The sequence below is a fragment of the Hypanus sabinus genome, chromosome 21 (genome assembly GCF_030144855.1).
Source record: "Hypanus sabinus isolate sHypSab1 chromosome 21, sHypSab1.hap1, whole genome shotgun sequence".
NCBI lineage: Eukaryota > Metazoa > Chordata > Chondrichthyes > Myliobatiformes > Dasyatidae > Hypanus > Hypanus sabinus.
The window spans coordinates 49,987,312-50,004,666 of NC_082726.1; the positions used below are offsets into that span (position 1 = coordinate 49,987,312).

Consider the following 17,355-nt stretch of genomic DNA (forward strand, 5'->3'; position numbering starts at 1 on the left):
GGGGGGGGGGGGTGTCCAGACAGGTATATGTAGTTCACCACAGGTAGGTCAAATATGATGGCAGAATATAGTAGTAATGGTAAGACTCTTGACAGTGTGGAGGATCAGAGGTATCAGAGCACCAAATTTCTTTGTGTTCACCTGGCAGAGAATCTCACCTGGTCCCTCAATACCAGTTCCATAGCAAAGAAAGCCCAGCAGCATCTCTACTTTCTGCGAAGGCTGAGGAAAGTCCATCTCCCACCCCCCATCCTCATCACATTCGACAGGGGTTGTATTGAGAGCATCCTGAGCAGCTGCATCACTGCCTGGTTTGGAAATTGCACCATCTTGCATCGCAAGACCCAGCAGTGGATAGTGAGGTCAGCTGAGAAGATCATCGGGGTCTCTCTTCCCACCATTACAGACGTTTACACTACACGCTGCATCCGCAAAGCAAACAGCATTATGAAGGACCCCACACACCCCTCATACAAACTCTTCTCCCTCCTGTCATCTGGCAAAAGGCACCGAAGTATTCAGGTTCTCACGACCAGACTATGTAACAGTTTCTTCCCCCAAGCTATCAGACTCTTCAATACCCAGAGCCTGGACTGACACCTTACTGCCCTATTGTCTTGTTTATTACATATTGTAATGCCTGCACTGTTTTGTGCACTTTATGTGTTTTTTTACGTAGTTCAGTCTAGTTTTTGTACTGTGTCATGTGACACCATGGTCCTGAAAAAATGTTGTCTCATTTCTACTATGTACTGTACCAGCACTTATGATCAAAATTACAATAAAAGTGACTTGACTTGACTTGATCTTGGGGTCCGAGTCTATAGGACGCTCAAAGCAGCTGCGCAGGTTGACTCTGTGGTTAAGAAGGTGTACAGTGTATTGGCCTTCATCAATCATGGAATTGACTTTAGGAGCTGAGAGGCAATGTTGCAGCTATATAGGGCCCTGGTCAGACTCCACTGTGCTCAGTTCTGGTCGCCTCGCTACAGAAAGGATGTGGAAAATATAGAAAGGGTGCAGAGGAGATCTACAAGGATGTTGCCTGGATTGGGGAGCATGCCTTATGAGAACAGGTTGAGTGAACTCGGTCGTTTCTCCTTGGAGTGACAGAGGATGAGAGACGACCTGATAGAGGTGTATGATGAGAGGCATTGATCATGTGGATAGTCAGAGGCTTTTTCCCAGGGCTGAAATGGTTGCCATAAGAGGACACAGGTTTAAAGTACTGGGAGTGGGTACAGAGGAGATGTCGGGGGTAAGTTTTTTACTCAGTGAGTGCGTGGAATAGGTTGCCGGCAACGGTGGTGGAGGTGGATACGATAGGGTCTTTTAAGAGACTTTTAGATAGGTACATGGAGCTTAGAAAAATAGAGGGCTGTAGGTAAGCCTAGTAATTTCTAAGGTAGGGACACGTTCGGCACAACTTTGTGGGCCGAAGGGCCTCTATTGTGCTGTAGGTTTTCTATGTTCTATATTTAGCCTGCAATCAACATGACAAAATCTGTTCCCCATTTCAGATTACTATTCTGGGAACTTGCTGTCATATTTTGTTGTACATTTTTTTTCAAATCAATTTGAGCAATTTGATAGTTTGTCGGTTGTTGCTTAATTGTAACAATTTCAACCTCCTCCACCCCCCACTTTAGGAGTTCAAGTTCCTTTCCAGAGACTTGTCCTAAAACTCTGGATTCAGTCTCCTCGTGGAGTAACTACTGTAGTCTTTTTTAGGTGATCCCTTAGGATTGAGAATAGTTCGCTACTCTCCCTCAATGTCGCAAAGTCAAAGGAGCTGGGTATGGCCTACAGGAAGAATAGAGACGGGCTAACTCCTACTGACATCAATGGATCTGGGGTTGAGCGGGTGAACAGTTTAAATTCCTCGGCATACATATCACCGAGGATCTCACATGGTCTGTACATACTGGCTGTGTGGTGAAAAAAGCACAACAGTCCCTCTTTCACCTCAGACGGTTGAAGAAGTTTGGTATGGGCCCCCAAATCCTAAGAACTTTCTACAGGGGCACAATTGAGAGCATCCTGACTGGCTGCATCACTGCCTGGTATGGGAACTGTACCTCCCTCAATTGCAGGACTCTTTAGAGAGTGGTGCGGACAGCCCAGTGGATCTGCAGATGTGAACTTCCTGCTATTCAGGACATTTACAAAGACAGGTGTTTAAAAAGGGTCCAAAGGATCATTATGGACTTGAGACACCACAACCACAAACTGTTCCAGCTGCTACCATCTGGGAAATGGCATAAGAGCCAGGACCAACAGGCTTCCGGATAGCTTCTTCCACCAGGCCATCAGACTGATTACTCACGCTGATACAATTGTATTTCTATGTTATATTGACTGTCCTGTTGTACATACTATTTATTACAAATTAATATAAATTGCAGATTTAGACGGAGACGTCGACAGTGCTTCTTCCTAAAGATGCTGCCTGGCCTGCTGCGTTCCACCAGTAATAATGTCAGCTCAGTTCTTTTTTTTTTGTTGTTCTGAGATGACCTATGGAATTTGCAGAATCTACCTTACGGGCAATTGCAGTCTTTTAGATGAGAAATAAAATGCAGGTTCTACCTGCTCCCTTGGGGATGCCAAAGATTTATTGATGCTATTATGATAATTAGACTGATATCCCTTTGGATGAAAAGTTACTGACCTGAAAAATAATTATGTTTCTTTCCCTGTAGATCTAGTGAATATTTCCAGCACTTTGTTTTCTTTTCAGATTACCAATATTTGCAATTTTTGCTTGTAGAGAGCCATTCTCTAAACTTTGGCCAATAACATATGTTATCTGATCAATAGCATAAGCTGCTTGTGGGAGCTTATTGCACATAAATTGTCTGTCATCATTGAAGTAATACCACAGGCAGTATAGTAGCATTCTTGTTTTGAGTTAATAGGTTGAAGGAAATTGTAGCACAGAAAACTTTCAAAGTGCTATTGAAAAGATGGTGTGTGTGGTGTGTGTGTGTGTGTGTGTATGTGTGTGTGTGTATGGGGCAGTGATATGTCGCTGAAATTGTTATATGCCAGCCACAACCACAGTTCAGAACTACGTGCTGTGGGGTGTGACAAGTGTCAAAGAAATATGTAAATAAAACAACCTTGCGGATTCTGAAGCAGAATGTTTCAATTCAGTGACCCTCTGGTCACTGAACGAGAGGTTGTGCACAGTGTCTCTGCACTTTGATCTGCTTGCTATTTCCAGGATTATATGATTTTATTGAGGCACGCGTGTCAGTTTTTTTCTCTATCATTCTCACTGTGTCGATAATATCATCTCTGCCCGTGCTCGTCTCACAGTCTTGAACTTTGCATTAAGTAACGTTAGTTGGGAATCTTCTGGGCTCTTTCAGCAGCCTCGCCTGTGGAGGTCACTTCTCAGTCCGCTGGCGGGAGCCAAGGAGCCCATCTTGCCGCTGCTTCAGTCTTCTCGGTAGTCAGTTGGACCAGGGTTGCCGGGGTGACGGTAAAAGGTGGGGTAGCTGCAGAAGCGGCGGGGTCCCGCTTAGGGGTTTGTGAACATGGCTAGGGCTCCGCTGTTACAAATGCCATGTCGTAAAGTAATTTGGAGCAGGAGCAGGCCGCCCGACTCTCAGAGCCTGCTCTGCCTCCACCGGGAGCTTAGCCGATCCCTGACTTCAGCTCCAATTCTGAAAGGTATGAACTCTTTACAGACATTGGCAGAATTGAATGCAGATCCCTGTCACTGTAATAGCGTTAAGCTAACCACTATGCTACCATGCATTCAAAGGTTCTGATTTGCTTAGTGTATGTCAGCAAGTAACCAAGAAATACAAGGTGTTTTATTTTTGCTTTTAAGTGATGTAGGTGTTTGTGGCAAGACCAGTATTTATTACATTTTAGGGTTGTAACAATGAGCCAACTGCTTGAACTACTTCACCTGTCTGATGAAGATACTCTTTCAGTGTTACTTATGGATTTGCAAGAATTTACATCCCAGAGCTATAAAGTGTTCATTATTTGGTTTTAAATTTGTACCAACGTAGTTTCATTAAGACACAGGTGTTGATGTGCACGTTGGAAACTTAGCGATTAACTTCATTTTGGAGTTCTTGTTCTGAGCTGAGCCACCAAAGGGCGGTGAGATTTTACATCATAATTCCCTCACCCTGCTTTATTGTGTTCTCTTATTTAACGTGTGCAGGTTTGGTTGTACTTGGGCTATAACTGGTTTCTCTTTCCTGTCAGATTACCTTGCTCTTGAGGTGACCAGAGTCGACACGGTTAGTTAAATACTACAAGCTGGACTTGAAAACAAGCAGTGATGCATTTCTTTTTGAGGAATTTCATCAAACCAGCCTCTCGGTTATCCTACAGAATGGCTTCAAATTATGTCAGTCGGATCCGGTGAGTTTTGTGTTGTGCTTCTAATCACTTATATTAGGTGTTCTTTCCTTTTGTCCTCTTAGTGTTTGAGAGCAGTCAGTGATGAACAGGGGTGTTGTCCCATATTTTATATGGATTCCCATATCAAACTATGGCATCAGGAATATAATTGCCAATTTCAAGGGATTTCCATTTGCACACTTGAAAATCTCTCTCTATTTTTATAGTTTTAATTTGTGTCATGAAAGTGTGGAGTTTGCATGTTGTCTCTGTGACCTCATGGATCTCCCCTGAGTGCTCTGTTTTCCTCCCTCGATCCAAAGACATGCTAGAAGGTTAATAAGCTACTATAGATTAACTTTAGTGCAGGTGGGTGGCGATAAAATGAAAGAGAAGTTAACGGACATGTGTAAAAGAATATACTGAATAAGAATCTGTAAAACATTCGATAGTGTGGGTGTAGAAAGGATGTTTCCAATAGTGGGACAGTCTAGGACCAGGGGGCACAGCCTCATATTTGAATGATGTCTCTTTAGAACAGAGATGAGGAGGAATTTCTGTAGCCAGAGGCTTATCTGTGGGTTTCATTGCCATAGACTATTGTGGAGGCTAAGTCATTGGGTATATTTAAAGCAGAGGTTGATAGGTTCTTGATTATTAAGGGTGTCAAAGGTTATGGGGAGAAGACAGAAGAATGGGGTTGAGAGGGAAAATATATCAGCTATGATAGAATGACAGAGCAGGATCAAAGGGCTAAACGCCAGATTTTTCTATGTCTTAGGGTCTGATAAGTTGCAAGAATGTCATTCTCCTGGGAGTCAGTATAGATCTGTTGTTCCAGTTGGCTTGCTCTATTACCATGAGCAAAGGAGGAAAAATCTCTTCTTACTATAAATTGTTACTGATTTCCATACGGTTTCAGACAGGACTTTTAAATCTTCTGAAGGAAGCAAATTTAATCGCAGTCACTCTAAAAATTTAACTGTTGTTGCCAGATGAAACATAATTGGACTGATCCGTTGCTTCACTGCAAATTGGTTATCTTGAAGAACTGTTGAGGACAACATTGCTAAACTATTTTCCTGAGTGCAATATTTATCATAAGTATATTACACAGCAGATTCAATGCAATCTGAAAAATTACTATATCTGTCACTTTTTTTATATCTTGCAAATTACTCGAGTGAGGAGAAAAGAATATTTTCATTTCTATAGCACCTTTCACAAACACAGGACACCCTCCCTCCCTACTTATTCTAATCAGAACAATGTTCTGATTATCTATCACCTTTGGCTATATAGGCACATTCCCTAAATTCAACCCCCCAGAAAACTGGTTCAAACTTTTACTCCTAGGTTCTCCAGAAACTAACTAATGTCTCCAATTATCTTTAATATCTTGAAAACTTCTAATAAGTCATGCCTTAACCATACAAACCATCAAAACTTTCAGGGCAGAAATGGTTAATACAAAAGACATGATTTTAAGGTGATTGGTGGAAAGTACAGTGCCCCTCACCACTTTGGAAATTTTCATGTTTTAATGTTTTACAACATTGAATCATAGTGGATTTAATTTGGCTATTTTTGACATTAATCAACAGACAAAGGCTCTTTCATGTCAAAGTGAATACAGATCACTACAAAGTATTCTAAATCAATTACAGTTATAAAACACAAAATAATTAATTGCATAAGTATTCACGCCCTTCAAGTCAGCATTTAGTAGATACACCTTTGGCAGTAATTACAGCCTTAAGTTTGTGTGGATAGGTCTCCATCAGCTTTTGACATCTGGACACTGCAATCTTTCCCCATTCTTCTTTACAAAATTGCTCAAGCTCTGTCAAGTTGCATGAGAATCGTGAGTGAACGACTTGACCAGCCACAAATTCTCAATTGGATTGAGGTCCGGACTTGGTAACTCCAGCACATTAACTTTGTTGTATTTAAGCCATTCCTGTGTGGCTTTGGTTTTATGCTTGTGCTCATTATCTTGCTGGAAAACATATCTTCTCCCAAGTCACCATTCTCTTGTAGACTGCATCAGGTTTTCCTCCAGGATTTCACTCCATTTTGCTGCATTAATTTTACCCTCTACCTTCACAAGCCTGTCAGGGCCTGCTGCAGTGAAGCATCCTGACAGCATGATAGCGCCACCACCTTCACAGGGATGGTGTGTTTTTCGTGATGTACAGTGTAGTGTTCAGTCTAATGGCCAAAAAAGCTCAATTTTGCTTTCATCAGGCCATAGAACCTTCTTACAGCTGACTTAAGAGTCTTCCACAATCCTTCTGGCCAGCTCCAGCCAACATTTTTCAACTAAGGCTTTCTCTTTGCCACTCTCCCATAAAGCTGCAACTGGTGAAGCAGCCAGGCATCAGTTTTTGTATGTGTAGTTTCTCTCAGCCACTGATGCTTGTAATTTCTCCAGAGTTGTCATAGGTCTCTTGGTGGCCTCCCTCACTATTCCCCTTCTTGCACAGTCACTCAGGTTTTGAGGATGGCCTGCTCTAAGCAAATTTACAGCTGTGCCATCTTCTTTCCATTTCTTGATGATTGACTTAGATGTACTCCAAGGGATTTTCATAGAACATAGAATAGTACAGCACATTACAGGCCCTTCAGCCCACAATGTTGTGCCGACCCTCAAACCCTGCCTCCCATATAACCCCCCACCTTAAATTCCTCCATATACCTGTCTAGTAGTCTCTTAAACTTCACTAGTGTATCTGCCTCCACCACTGACTCAGGCAGTGCATTCCACGCACCAACCACTCTCTGAGTGAAAAACCTTCCTCTAATATCCCCCTTGAACTTCTCTCCCCTTACCTTAAAGCCATGTCCTCTTGTACTGAGCAGTGGCGCCCTGGAGAAGAGGTGCTGGCTGTCCACTCTATCTATTCCTCTTAATATCTTGTATACCTCTATCATGTCTCCTCTCATCCTCCTTTTCTCCAAAGAGTAAAGCCCTAGCTTTACTTAAATGTTCTTGTATCCATCTCCTGACTTGAACTTTTCAATAACCTTTTTGCTGAGTTGCTTGGAGTATTCTTTTGTCCTTGTGGTGTAGTTTTTGCCAGGATACTGGCTCATCATCAGTTGGACCTTCCAGATGCAGATGTATTTTTACTACAATCAATTGTAACACTTTGGCTGCACACAGGTCTCCAAAAACGGATCTTCATTTAATTAATTATGTGACTTCTAAAACTAATTTGCTGCACCAGTGATGATTTGGTGTGTCATGTTAAAGGAGGATGAACACATGCAATCAATTATTTTGTGTTTTATATTTGTAATTAGATCACTTTGTAGAGATCTGTTTTCACTTTGAGACAAAAGAGTCTTTTTCTGTTGATCAGTATCAAAAATGCCAAATTAAATCCACTGATTCAATGTCGTAAAACAATTAAACATGAAAACCTAAGGGGGGTGAATTCTTTTTATAGGCACTCTATAGGGTGAAGTCAGAGTTTTTTTTACACAGCCACACACTTCCAGGGTGGTGGTAGAGGCAGATACATTAGGGGCATTTAATAAATTTAAATAGCCTTATGGATGATAGAAAAATTGAGAGATATGAAGGAGGGGAAGGTTGGATTAGTCTTGGAGAAGGTTAAAAGGCCAGCCAGCATTGTGAGTCAAAGGGCCTGTCCTGTGTTCTGAAAATGATTGTTATACAGTTCAACAGGGAGTTTAGGGGTCTATTAAGAATCTGATGGACTGTATATTTTCTAATTCATATCACTAAACATGGAGAAAATTATGTAGATCTCATTTATAAGAAAAATAACCTTTCTCTAATACTAATCTTTATTTTAATTATATTGCAGCTACCTATGTGACCTGAAGGAGGATGATGAAGCCTGCCGGAAGGCTCTGAGCTCTGGAACTTTCCTGCTTTTTCATGGTCTCTCACCTCTTTTGCAGAGGATTCAGAACAAGTACATAGCACCATTTGTTACAACCTCAGGTAGAAATACTGGAGAAAAAACAGCCACTTAGGGGCTTTGCTAACCTTCTATTACCTTTTTAGAAACTGGAAGTAGATTAGATAGGGTCTCTGAAAGAATGAGTTCAACTTAAGACATCAGTCATGTTTCCTTAAATCGATACTTTTCAAAAAATTATTGTTTTATCATGTTCTGAAGAGGAAGCCTTCCTTCCAAGTCCCACTCTGACACTAATTGTAATAATGTCTTATTTTGTGGATGTACAATTTATTTCATTGATTGTAATTACTTTAAAGAAATACTTCCAAACAGTTCTCGTGTCCATTTAGTATTGGTATAGGTCAATGGTAGAGTAGTCAAAAGTCACGCACAAATTATTGTAAACTGTAATGTGCCGTATATACATCTTATCTCACAGTGACCATTATGACAGGATACTCATTAACTAACAACCCTTTGCACTTTGCAACACAGGAACATAGTAGATCAGGGTTTTTCTCCTCCTTTTCAATGATAATGTGACTTTGCTGTGACTTATCCACACACCAGACCCAGTATAAGACCATAAAACCGGAAGACATTGGGGCTGAATTAGGCTAATCAGCTCTCTGAGTCTGCTCCACCATTTGATCATGGCTGATTTATTATCCCTCTCAACTCCATAACCTTTGATGCCCTTACATATTACTGTAATCTCCACTTTAAGTATACTCAATGACTTGCCCTCCACAGCTGTGCGTGACAATGAATTACACAAATCAACACATTCTGACTAAAGAATTCCCGCTCATCTTTATTCTAAAGAGATATCCTTCTAATGTGAGGCTGTGCCTTCTGGATCAAGACTCTCCCGCTATTGGAAATATGCAAAGCTTTGGCAAATATTAATGGCAAAAAAACATCTTTCTCTTATTGTTTGCATGTAAGTGGCAGATATAAATGATTCTGATGTGTAGCTGAAGGGAGCTGGAGGGAGAGGAGGTAAATGCATTTGCTTACAGTATGGATTAATGTGGGGTGAAGAGTGCTATTATGTAGGTGACATATTTTAATCTTCCGTATTGTTATGCCTGTCATAGTTTGCTTTCAGAATGTTATTTAATTGCAATTGCAGATTTCTGAAAACTTGCCTATATGAGCGTAGAAAAGAAACTGATATTTTAAGTTTTTGCTCCAGAGCTGAATGGAATTCTTAAGAAGCTGGGCCAGACAGAAAAATGGATGGAGGAATCAGTTCTAACTGGTTGTACAGAAAGTCTTGTGCCACAGTTTGCACTAGATTTAGGTGAGATTGTTATTAAGCTCCGTATCTAAATCAATGAAACTATCGTACCAAAAGTACCTCCACAGCTGTGTGTGACAATGAATTACACAAAATCACCACATTCTGGCTAAAGAATTTCCCCTCATCTTTATTCTAAAGATACATCCTTCTATTGTGAGGCTGGGATAAGGGATACCTCGTCCCACCCTGCTACTCGTAAATATGCCAACCCCTTCTCTCAATTCCTTAGTCTCCACCGCATCTGATCTCAGGGTGAAACTTTTCATTCACAAAGCAGATGTCCTCCTTTCTCAAAGAAAGAGGCTTCTGTTCCTCACCAATCAATGCTGCCCTCAACCACATCTCTTCCAATTCGCATACATCTGCTCTTACCCCATCTTCCTGCCATGCTACCGGGGATAGGGTTCCTCTTGTCCCCACCTACCACCACACCAGCCTCCGCATCCAGCACATATTTCTCCGTAACTTCTGCCACCTCAAACTGGATCCCACAACCAAAAACATCTTCCCCCTCCTCCCACTTTCTGCTTTCCGCAGGGATCGCTCCGTTTGTGACTCTCTGGTCCATTCATCTCTCCCTGCTGATCTCCCTCCTGGTACTTATCCTTGCAAGCACAACAAGTGCTTCATCTGCCCCTACATCTCCTCCCTCACTACCATTCAGGGGCCCAAACAGGTGAGGTGACACTTTACTTGTGAGTCTATTGGGTTCATATACTGTGTTGGGTGCTCCTGGTGTGGCCTCTTGTATATTGGTGAGAATATCTGACGTAGATTGCGAGACCGCTTCGCCGAGCATCAATGCTCTGTCCACCAGAACAAGCGGGATCTCCCAGTGGCCATCCATTTTAATTCCACTTCCCATTCGCATTCCAATGTGTCCATCCATGGCCCTCTCCACTGTCGGGATAAGGTCACACTTAGGTTGGAGGAACAACTTATATTTCGTTTCGATAGCCTCCAACCTGATGGTAAGAACAGTGATTTCTCAAACTTAAAGTAATGCCCCCACCCCTCCCCCCTTCACCATTTCCCATCCCCTTTTCCCTCTCTCATGTTATCTCCTTCCCCACCCATCACCTCTCTCTGGTGCTCCTCCCACTGCCTCCTCCTCCTTTCATCCATGGCCATCTGTCTCTTTCACCTATCAACTTTCTAGCTCTTGCTTCATCCAATTTTCAACTGTTGTTTGGTGTTTCTCTCTCCCATCCCACTACCTTACAAATCTACTCCTCAGCTTTTTTTTTCTCCAGACCTGTTGAAGGGTTTTGGCCCAAAATGTTGACTGTATTTTTTTCCATAGTGCTGTCAGGCCTGCTGAGTTCCTCCAGCATTTTGTGTGTTACCAGATGTAATATTGTTTTGTATGCCTTTGCTAGACTGTTAAGCACAGTATCTAAACATTTATTTTGTGAAATACATTTTATGGACTTCCCTGTATAAATCATGATAATTTTTACAATATACTTTCCCTGAAATGAGATGGTATTAATCAGTTTGTTTACTTCAAACTTTTTTTATATTTACCTTCTTATATCTAATGCCTCAGGACATTACAAAGCATGTTATAACCTATAAGTTATCTTCCCTCTGTATTCAGTGTTATAAATAATCTTGGGTGAGATTAGAACTAGAGGTCATTGGCAAGGGAGGAAGGTGAAATTTTTAAAGGGAACATGAGGGGAAACAAGCTGCTAGCAGAAGTGGTGGATGCGGGTTTGATTTCATCATTTAAGAGAAGATTATGTAAGTACGTGGTTGGGAGGGGTTTGGAGGTCATGGTCCAGGTGCGGGTCAGTAGGACTGGGCAAAATAATAGTTTGGCACAGGCTAGATGGGCTGAAGGGCCTGTTTCTGTGCTGTAATGCTCCATGAAACCTGGCAGCCTACAAGCACCCATAGCAGCTTAATGATAAAGAAAAGCTCATCTGTATTTAGGATGATGGTTGGGTGATTAGTGTTAACCTGGAATTGTGGCTTGTTTTAGATGCCTGTAACCTTGTCGTTTCTCCATTTAGGTACTCATATTACTTGAACGTGTAGTAGAAGTGTATGCAATCATTATTTTCAAATGGGAAATGGATAAATACTTAGACCAATGGCAGTACTTTGGAGAAAGAGCTGGAATATGACTGATCAGGTATTTCTGATAGGTGACAGAGGATTTGTGTTGTACTTTTTGATTCTGTGGTGGGATGTGATCTCAGTTCTAGGCTATTATAGGTACTATTGCAATTTAAGGTCCTAAGACAATAGGATATAGGAGTAGAATTAGGCCATTTATCCCATTGAGTCTGCTGTGCCATTGGATCATGGCTGATTTATTATACTGTACCTCTCAATCGCAGTCTCCTGTCTTCTCCCCTTAACCTTTGATGCTCTTACTAATCAAGAACCTAAATGCTTCCTTATTTTATTTGAGTTGTGAATTGAGAAAGGTTTGGGAATGTGTACAGGCTGAGTGAGTGGGTGAGGATGAATAGATGGAATATAATGTGAAAAAATTGTAATCATCATTGACGTTTGGCTTTTTTTAAGAGAAAAGCAGAGTAGTCCTCAAGAAGGGTCTCAGCCTGAAACGTTGACTGTTCATTAATTTCCATAGATACTGCCTGACCTCGTGAGTTTCATGTGTGTTGCTCTGGATTTCCAGCATCTGCAGAATCTCTTGTGTTCAGGAATTGATAGTTGTTCGTTTTCGGCAGGTTTGTGCGGGGGTGGAGACAGTCATTGTATGTGAATCATGCAAAGTTAAAACACAAGCACAGCAAGCATTTGGAAAGCAAACAGTATTAAGATTTATTGCATTAAGATTTAAGTACAGAGGTAAGTATAACTAATTGCAATTATATAGGACTCTGCACCAAGTGTCATGCACTGGTCTGGTTTTCCTATCTGAAGAAGAATATGATTATCAGAGGGGGAGTGCAATAAAGGTTCACTATATTTATTTCTGGAATGGCAGTTTTGTCTTATCAGAAAGTATTATGCAGACAAGGCCAAATACTCTAGAATTTAGAAAATAATGAGAGGTGATTTAATTGAAAACAAAATTCTCATGAGATTTGACAGGGCTGACGTACAGATGAGATTTCTGCTGGCTGGTGTATCAGGGGTCACAGTCTCAAAGTGAGGCACAGTCATTCAGGATTGACAGTGGAAGAAATGTCTTCATTCCTCACTAAGAAGGGCTGTGCAGGCTCATTCACGGAATATATTCAAGGCAGAGATTGACGCATTTTGGAATCAAGGGATATGGGCTTAGTGCAGGAAAGTTATAATGATTGTTGAGTGGTGGAGTAGGAACAAGGAGCCAAATAGCATTCTCCTGATATCTTATAATCTGACCATGTTTCAACTTGTGCTTTTAAATTAAGGACAAACTGAAAAAGCCAGAGCGGAAATGCTACTAAAGGGAAGGTTTGTAGAATTTCAGAAAGCCTTCTTCCTTGTGGAAGGAAAGGATTCAGCTATGCTGTCCCAGGTAAGACTAAAGTTTTGGCAAATTTTGAAGATAAATATTGCTTCCATGCAAGTGTCAGATCTAGATGTTTCTGATGTGTGGCTGAAACGAGAGGGTATGATGGTGGGCTGGAGGGAGAGGAGGTTAATGCACCTGTACACTGTGTGTATTAATGTGAGGTGAGGAGGGCTGTTATGTCAGTAATATATTATAATTTTCTCTATTCTTATGCCTCTCATAGATTGATTTCAGAACTTTATGCTACTGCATCTGCAGAATATTGCAGTTTTAATTTCAGGCTAGGCTCTGGTCTTGGACGTTCTAAAGTGGGCTTTTCTTGTATGTTCAAGTGAAGTTACTACATACATGTATATAACATATGAAACTATATAATGTATATAGAAATAAGACAATGTTTCTTTGAACCAGGATGTAAAGCACAGTAGTACACACAACACATGGTAACTTATGAAGGTAAGGATAAAATCTACAGATAAATGACACATAAATAATGAATTAAAGTACATTCATATTAAATATTGGAAGGTATGGAACAGATTAACCAGTGACTCTTTGAACACGATGTGGCCAATGGCCTGGGGGAAGAAACTGTTTCTCATCTTGACAGTTCTTGTTTTAATACACCCTAATGCTGGAATTAGCATTACAGATAAATGATCTAAGAGTCCAATGTGGCACCAGGTATGTTAGTGCAAACCAGGTCTATTGTATTCTGGTTCAGAAGCAGGAGTTAACAAATCGGTTTATTTAATGAATTATTTTTAATACAACTGCCAATTGCATTTAGCAATTTATGTTTTTACTCCTAACATAAAAATATAAATAACTTACATCGACAATATTAGAAAATTATAAATCAATGATATTGAACATAATGAAATGAATTGACTTCTGGCCAGAAGCTTATTTTTAATTTAAGTCAAGTCAAGTACATTTATTATCAAATAATGTATAAATTATATAACCTTGAGATTTACTTGCAGAATTCTGGGAAATTCTGTTGTACTGTATATCTTTCCTTGGTTTACAATGCTGACCACTGCATTGTATTAGATAGTGATTAAAAAAAAAAAGCATCTTGGCCTGAAATACCAACTCTTTATTACTCTCTGTAGATCAGTTGTCCCCAACCTTTTTAATGACATGGACCCCTAGCTTTGGCACCCCTGCAATAGATGCTGCCTAACTTGCTGAATTCCTCCAGCATTTTTTGTGTCTTACTCTGGATATCCAGTAGCTGCTGGGTCTTGTATTTGTGACAAAAGATTGCTCTGTTTCTATGAGTTTAAGTTTAAGATCAATCTCCTCAAATTTGTATTCTGAACTTTCACCGAGCTTATATTTCAGGTTAGACTATCTATGGGGAATGTGAGTCATAATAATGTGATGTATTTTAGGCTCAGGCCCTTCTCCGTTGGCACAGCACACATCTCTACTGTGGTAGAACTGGACAACCAACGCAGAAAAATATATCCGGCAGCAAGCGTGTCTGTGGCACAGATGAAGTAACCTATTATCCACAGGTAGTCATTAGCTAGCTTTATATGACGTACTCTTATATGATGTTCCTTTTGTAAGGCCTACCTACTGAAGGAGAAATATTCTTTGGTTGAGATTCAGTAGCCTGATTCCTGGGATGTGATTTACTTTTCTGCACATAAGGCTACGTTAAGCAGACTGGATGTACTGTATTGAATTTAAGTGATCGCAGTGAAACGCATAAAATTCTCGTGGGGCCCGACAGAATGTTTCAAACAACTGATCTGAGAGGATACTGTAAATACATCTATAAGCTCCTGTAGGCAGTCTGGGAATTTGCAAGTAGGAAGCTGGAGAAACATAGCACTATAAAACAATTGTTGAATGACACAGTGCAACATGTTGGTGCATTTAAATGTATTTTAATATGTTTTACATTATCCAGTCTCTTTGTAGATATCTCTTTCATTACTCTGGATAGTAGAGATTTGACTGTGCTTCTACCCACTATGTTTATTTATTTGCTGTCACTCTATACTCATTTTCTCAATACTAATTTTATTTCCCAGTCTCTGCGCTAATGGCACTTGTAATACAACCCCTGGGCATGGAAGAAGATTCAAGATGAAATGGAGAGAGCAAAATAAATAGATAAGAAGTGTAAACAGGGTTTTTCATTAAAGTTTCAGGAATAGATGTGGATACATCTTGTTTAAGTTCATTAATCATAACACGTTGCTCTTGAAGATTAGGGATGTAAGCACTGAGAAATGGAATTGTATATTTTGAGTGCCAAAGCTGTGTACTCAGACTATAAATTCTTCCCACTCTGCTGTAAAAATCTCACCCACAAAAGAGTATCATCATCTCTACCAGTGTGATATTCTACCACTTCCCAGCATTATTCTCCAATTAATTGGGCTCCCATCATATTTAACCATTTTATAGCAGTTAATGACAAACATCATATATTCATTGCAAATGTTTTAAACTATTTTAAATGCTAAGTTCTTCCTGCAATTCTTCATTAACAGATGTCTCCTGTGGTTATCATGTTGGTATCCAATGGAACACATTGCCTGCTGGCACGCCAGAAGGGGTTTCCTCCTGGAATGTATAGTGCGCTAGCTGGATTCTGCAACATTGGTAATTAAATCTTCTTACTATAACAGATTACATGGAGTGCAAGATTATAGACAGAATTTAGCTTTTGCTGCAATATATATTGTTTTGAAGTATCTCTAATAACAGATTACAGTCGGCCTTCCTTATCCGCAGATTCCGCATGCGCAGATTCAACCAACCGCAGATCGGGGAAACCGGGAAGTTCTCTCTCCAGCACTTGTTGTTTGAGCATGTACAGACTTTTTTTCTTGTCATTGTTCCTTAAACAATACAGTATAACAACTATTTACATAGCATTTACATTGTATTAGGTATTATAAATAATCTAGAGATGATTTAAAGTATACGGGAGGATGTGCATAGGTTACTGTGGATTGGGAATTGGAAAAAAAACATAAGTTCTCTAAGTCGGAATAGGTACATCCGGTATTATTTAACGTCAGTCAAACATTTGTCTTAGTATGTAGTATATATTTTACCTTTATATGTATATAAACACTTAAACGTGTGTATTTCAATAATTGAACTACTGTGTTGCTTAGTAATTAATGTAGCTTTCATCAGGACAGGGCCTTCACATGCTCCATTATTCTCACTTTATCCTTTAAAATTGTTCCGATCTTTGATCGACTGTAGACTAATGCTTTTCCAATGAGCGATGGCGTTTTACCTCTTTCCGATCGCTTTATTATTTCCACTTTATTTTCAATCGTGATTGTTTACTGTCAACAGAACAGAAATGCTGTGGGCGGCGGGTCCCAAGCTCCGCCAGGTCCTAAAGTCCACCGCACTGGGACAGGTTAAACAAGGTCCAGAGCTCCACTGGGTCCTAAAGTCCACCGCACTGAGACTGTTTAAATAAGGGACTTGAGCATCTGTGTTTTTTGGTATCCGTGGGGGGTCCCGGAACCAATCCCCGTGGATAAGGAAGGCTGACTGTACTATACCAGCTATAGCCACCCGTGATGACTGCAACCTAGTGTGGCAATGTCTTGCCTTATTTAACTTTACTGACAGCACATTTGAACTGGTGAACTGTGGGCACAGATCTGTATCCTGTATCAATTTTATATTTACTCTTCTACTGTGTTACTTGCTTCCATATCTTGTAGTAGAGTGTTCTATATTCTAAACATTTTTGGGTGAAAAACCTAGCCTATTTACCCTATCCCAGCATGTATATCTTTTCATTTCTGGTGATATCCTTCTGAATGTTTTTGTACATTTTTTAGTGTATCTATATCTTCTCATTTATATAAAACTATAGCTGTGCATAGTGCAATCCTGTAGCTCTAGTAGTTCTGTAAGCGTAGCGTAATTGAGACAGGTCAAAGACCATTTTCATCTTATGCAGAAATAACCCAGCCAACTGATGGACAACCCCACAGTCACCATTAACCATTGACTGGTTTCTCTTTCAAACTGACTTGTAGCAAATTTCTTTTTATTTCTCGTTTCTTTTGCCTTTCCCAGGAGAGACAGTGGAAGAGGCTGTGCATCGAGAAGTGGCGGAAGAAGTTGGTTTGGATGTGTCCTCACTGTCGTATTCTGCATCCCAACACTGGCCCTTTCCCAGTAGCTCTCTGATGATTGGGTGCCATGCAATGGTGCAGCCAAAGCAGAACAAGGTAAGATAAGTTCTGGAGAGGTGAAAAATA

The 17,355-nt window shown here is 40.4% G+C and overlaps 1 protein-coding gene across 4 annotated transcripts in view; it reads left to right on the forward strand.

Moving 5' to 3' along the window:
- Positions 1-17,355, forward strand: part of nudt13 (nudix (nucleoside diphosphate linked moiety X)-type motif 13) — a 32,047-nt gene that overhangs the window by 11,832 nt on the left and 2,860 nt on the right. For 2 of the 4 annotated variants that reach the window (XM_059946499.1, XM_059946497.1), the window contains exons 2-8: positions 4,231-4,389; positions 8,205-8,344; positions 9,502-9,609; positions 12,987-13,093; positions 14,491-14,616; positions 15,607-15,718; positions 17,171-17,325. In XM_059946499.1, the coding sequence (XP_059802482.1) occupies positions 4,307-4,389; positions 8,205-8,344; positions 9,502-9,609; positions 12,987-13,093; positions 14,491-14,616; positions 15,607-15,718; positions 17,171-17,325 (831 nt within the window). In that variant the 5' untranslated portion in view covers positions 4,231-4,306. Of the gene's footprint in view, positions 1-3,476; positions 3,679-4,230; positions 4,390-8,204; positions 8,345-9,501; positions 9,610-12,986; positions 13,094-14,490; positions 14,617-15,606; positions 15,719-15,850; positions 15,930-17,170; positions 17,326-17,355 lie in introns of those variants that run through there. The other 2 variants (XM_059946500.1, XM_059946498.1) reach the window with 2 other exon arrangements.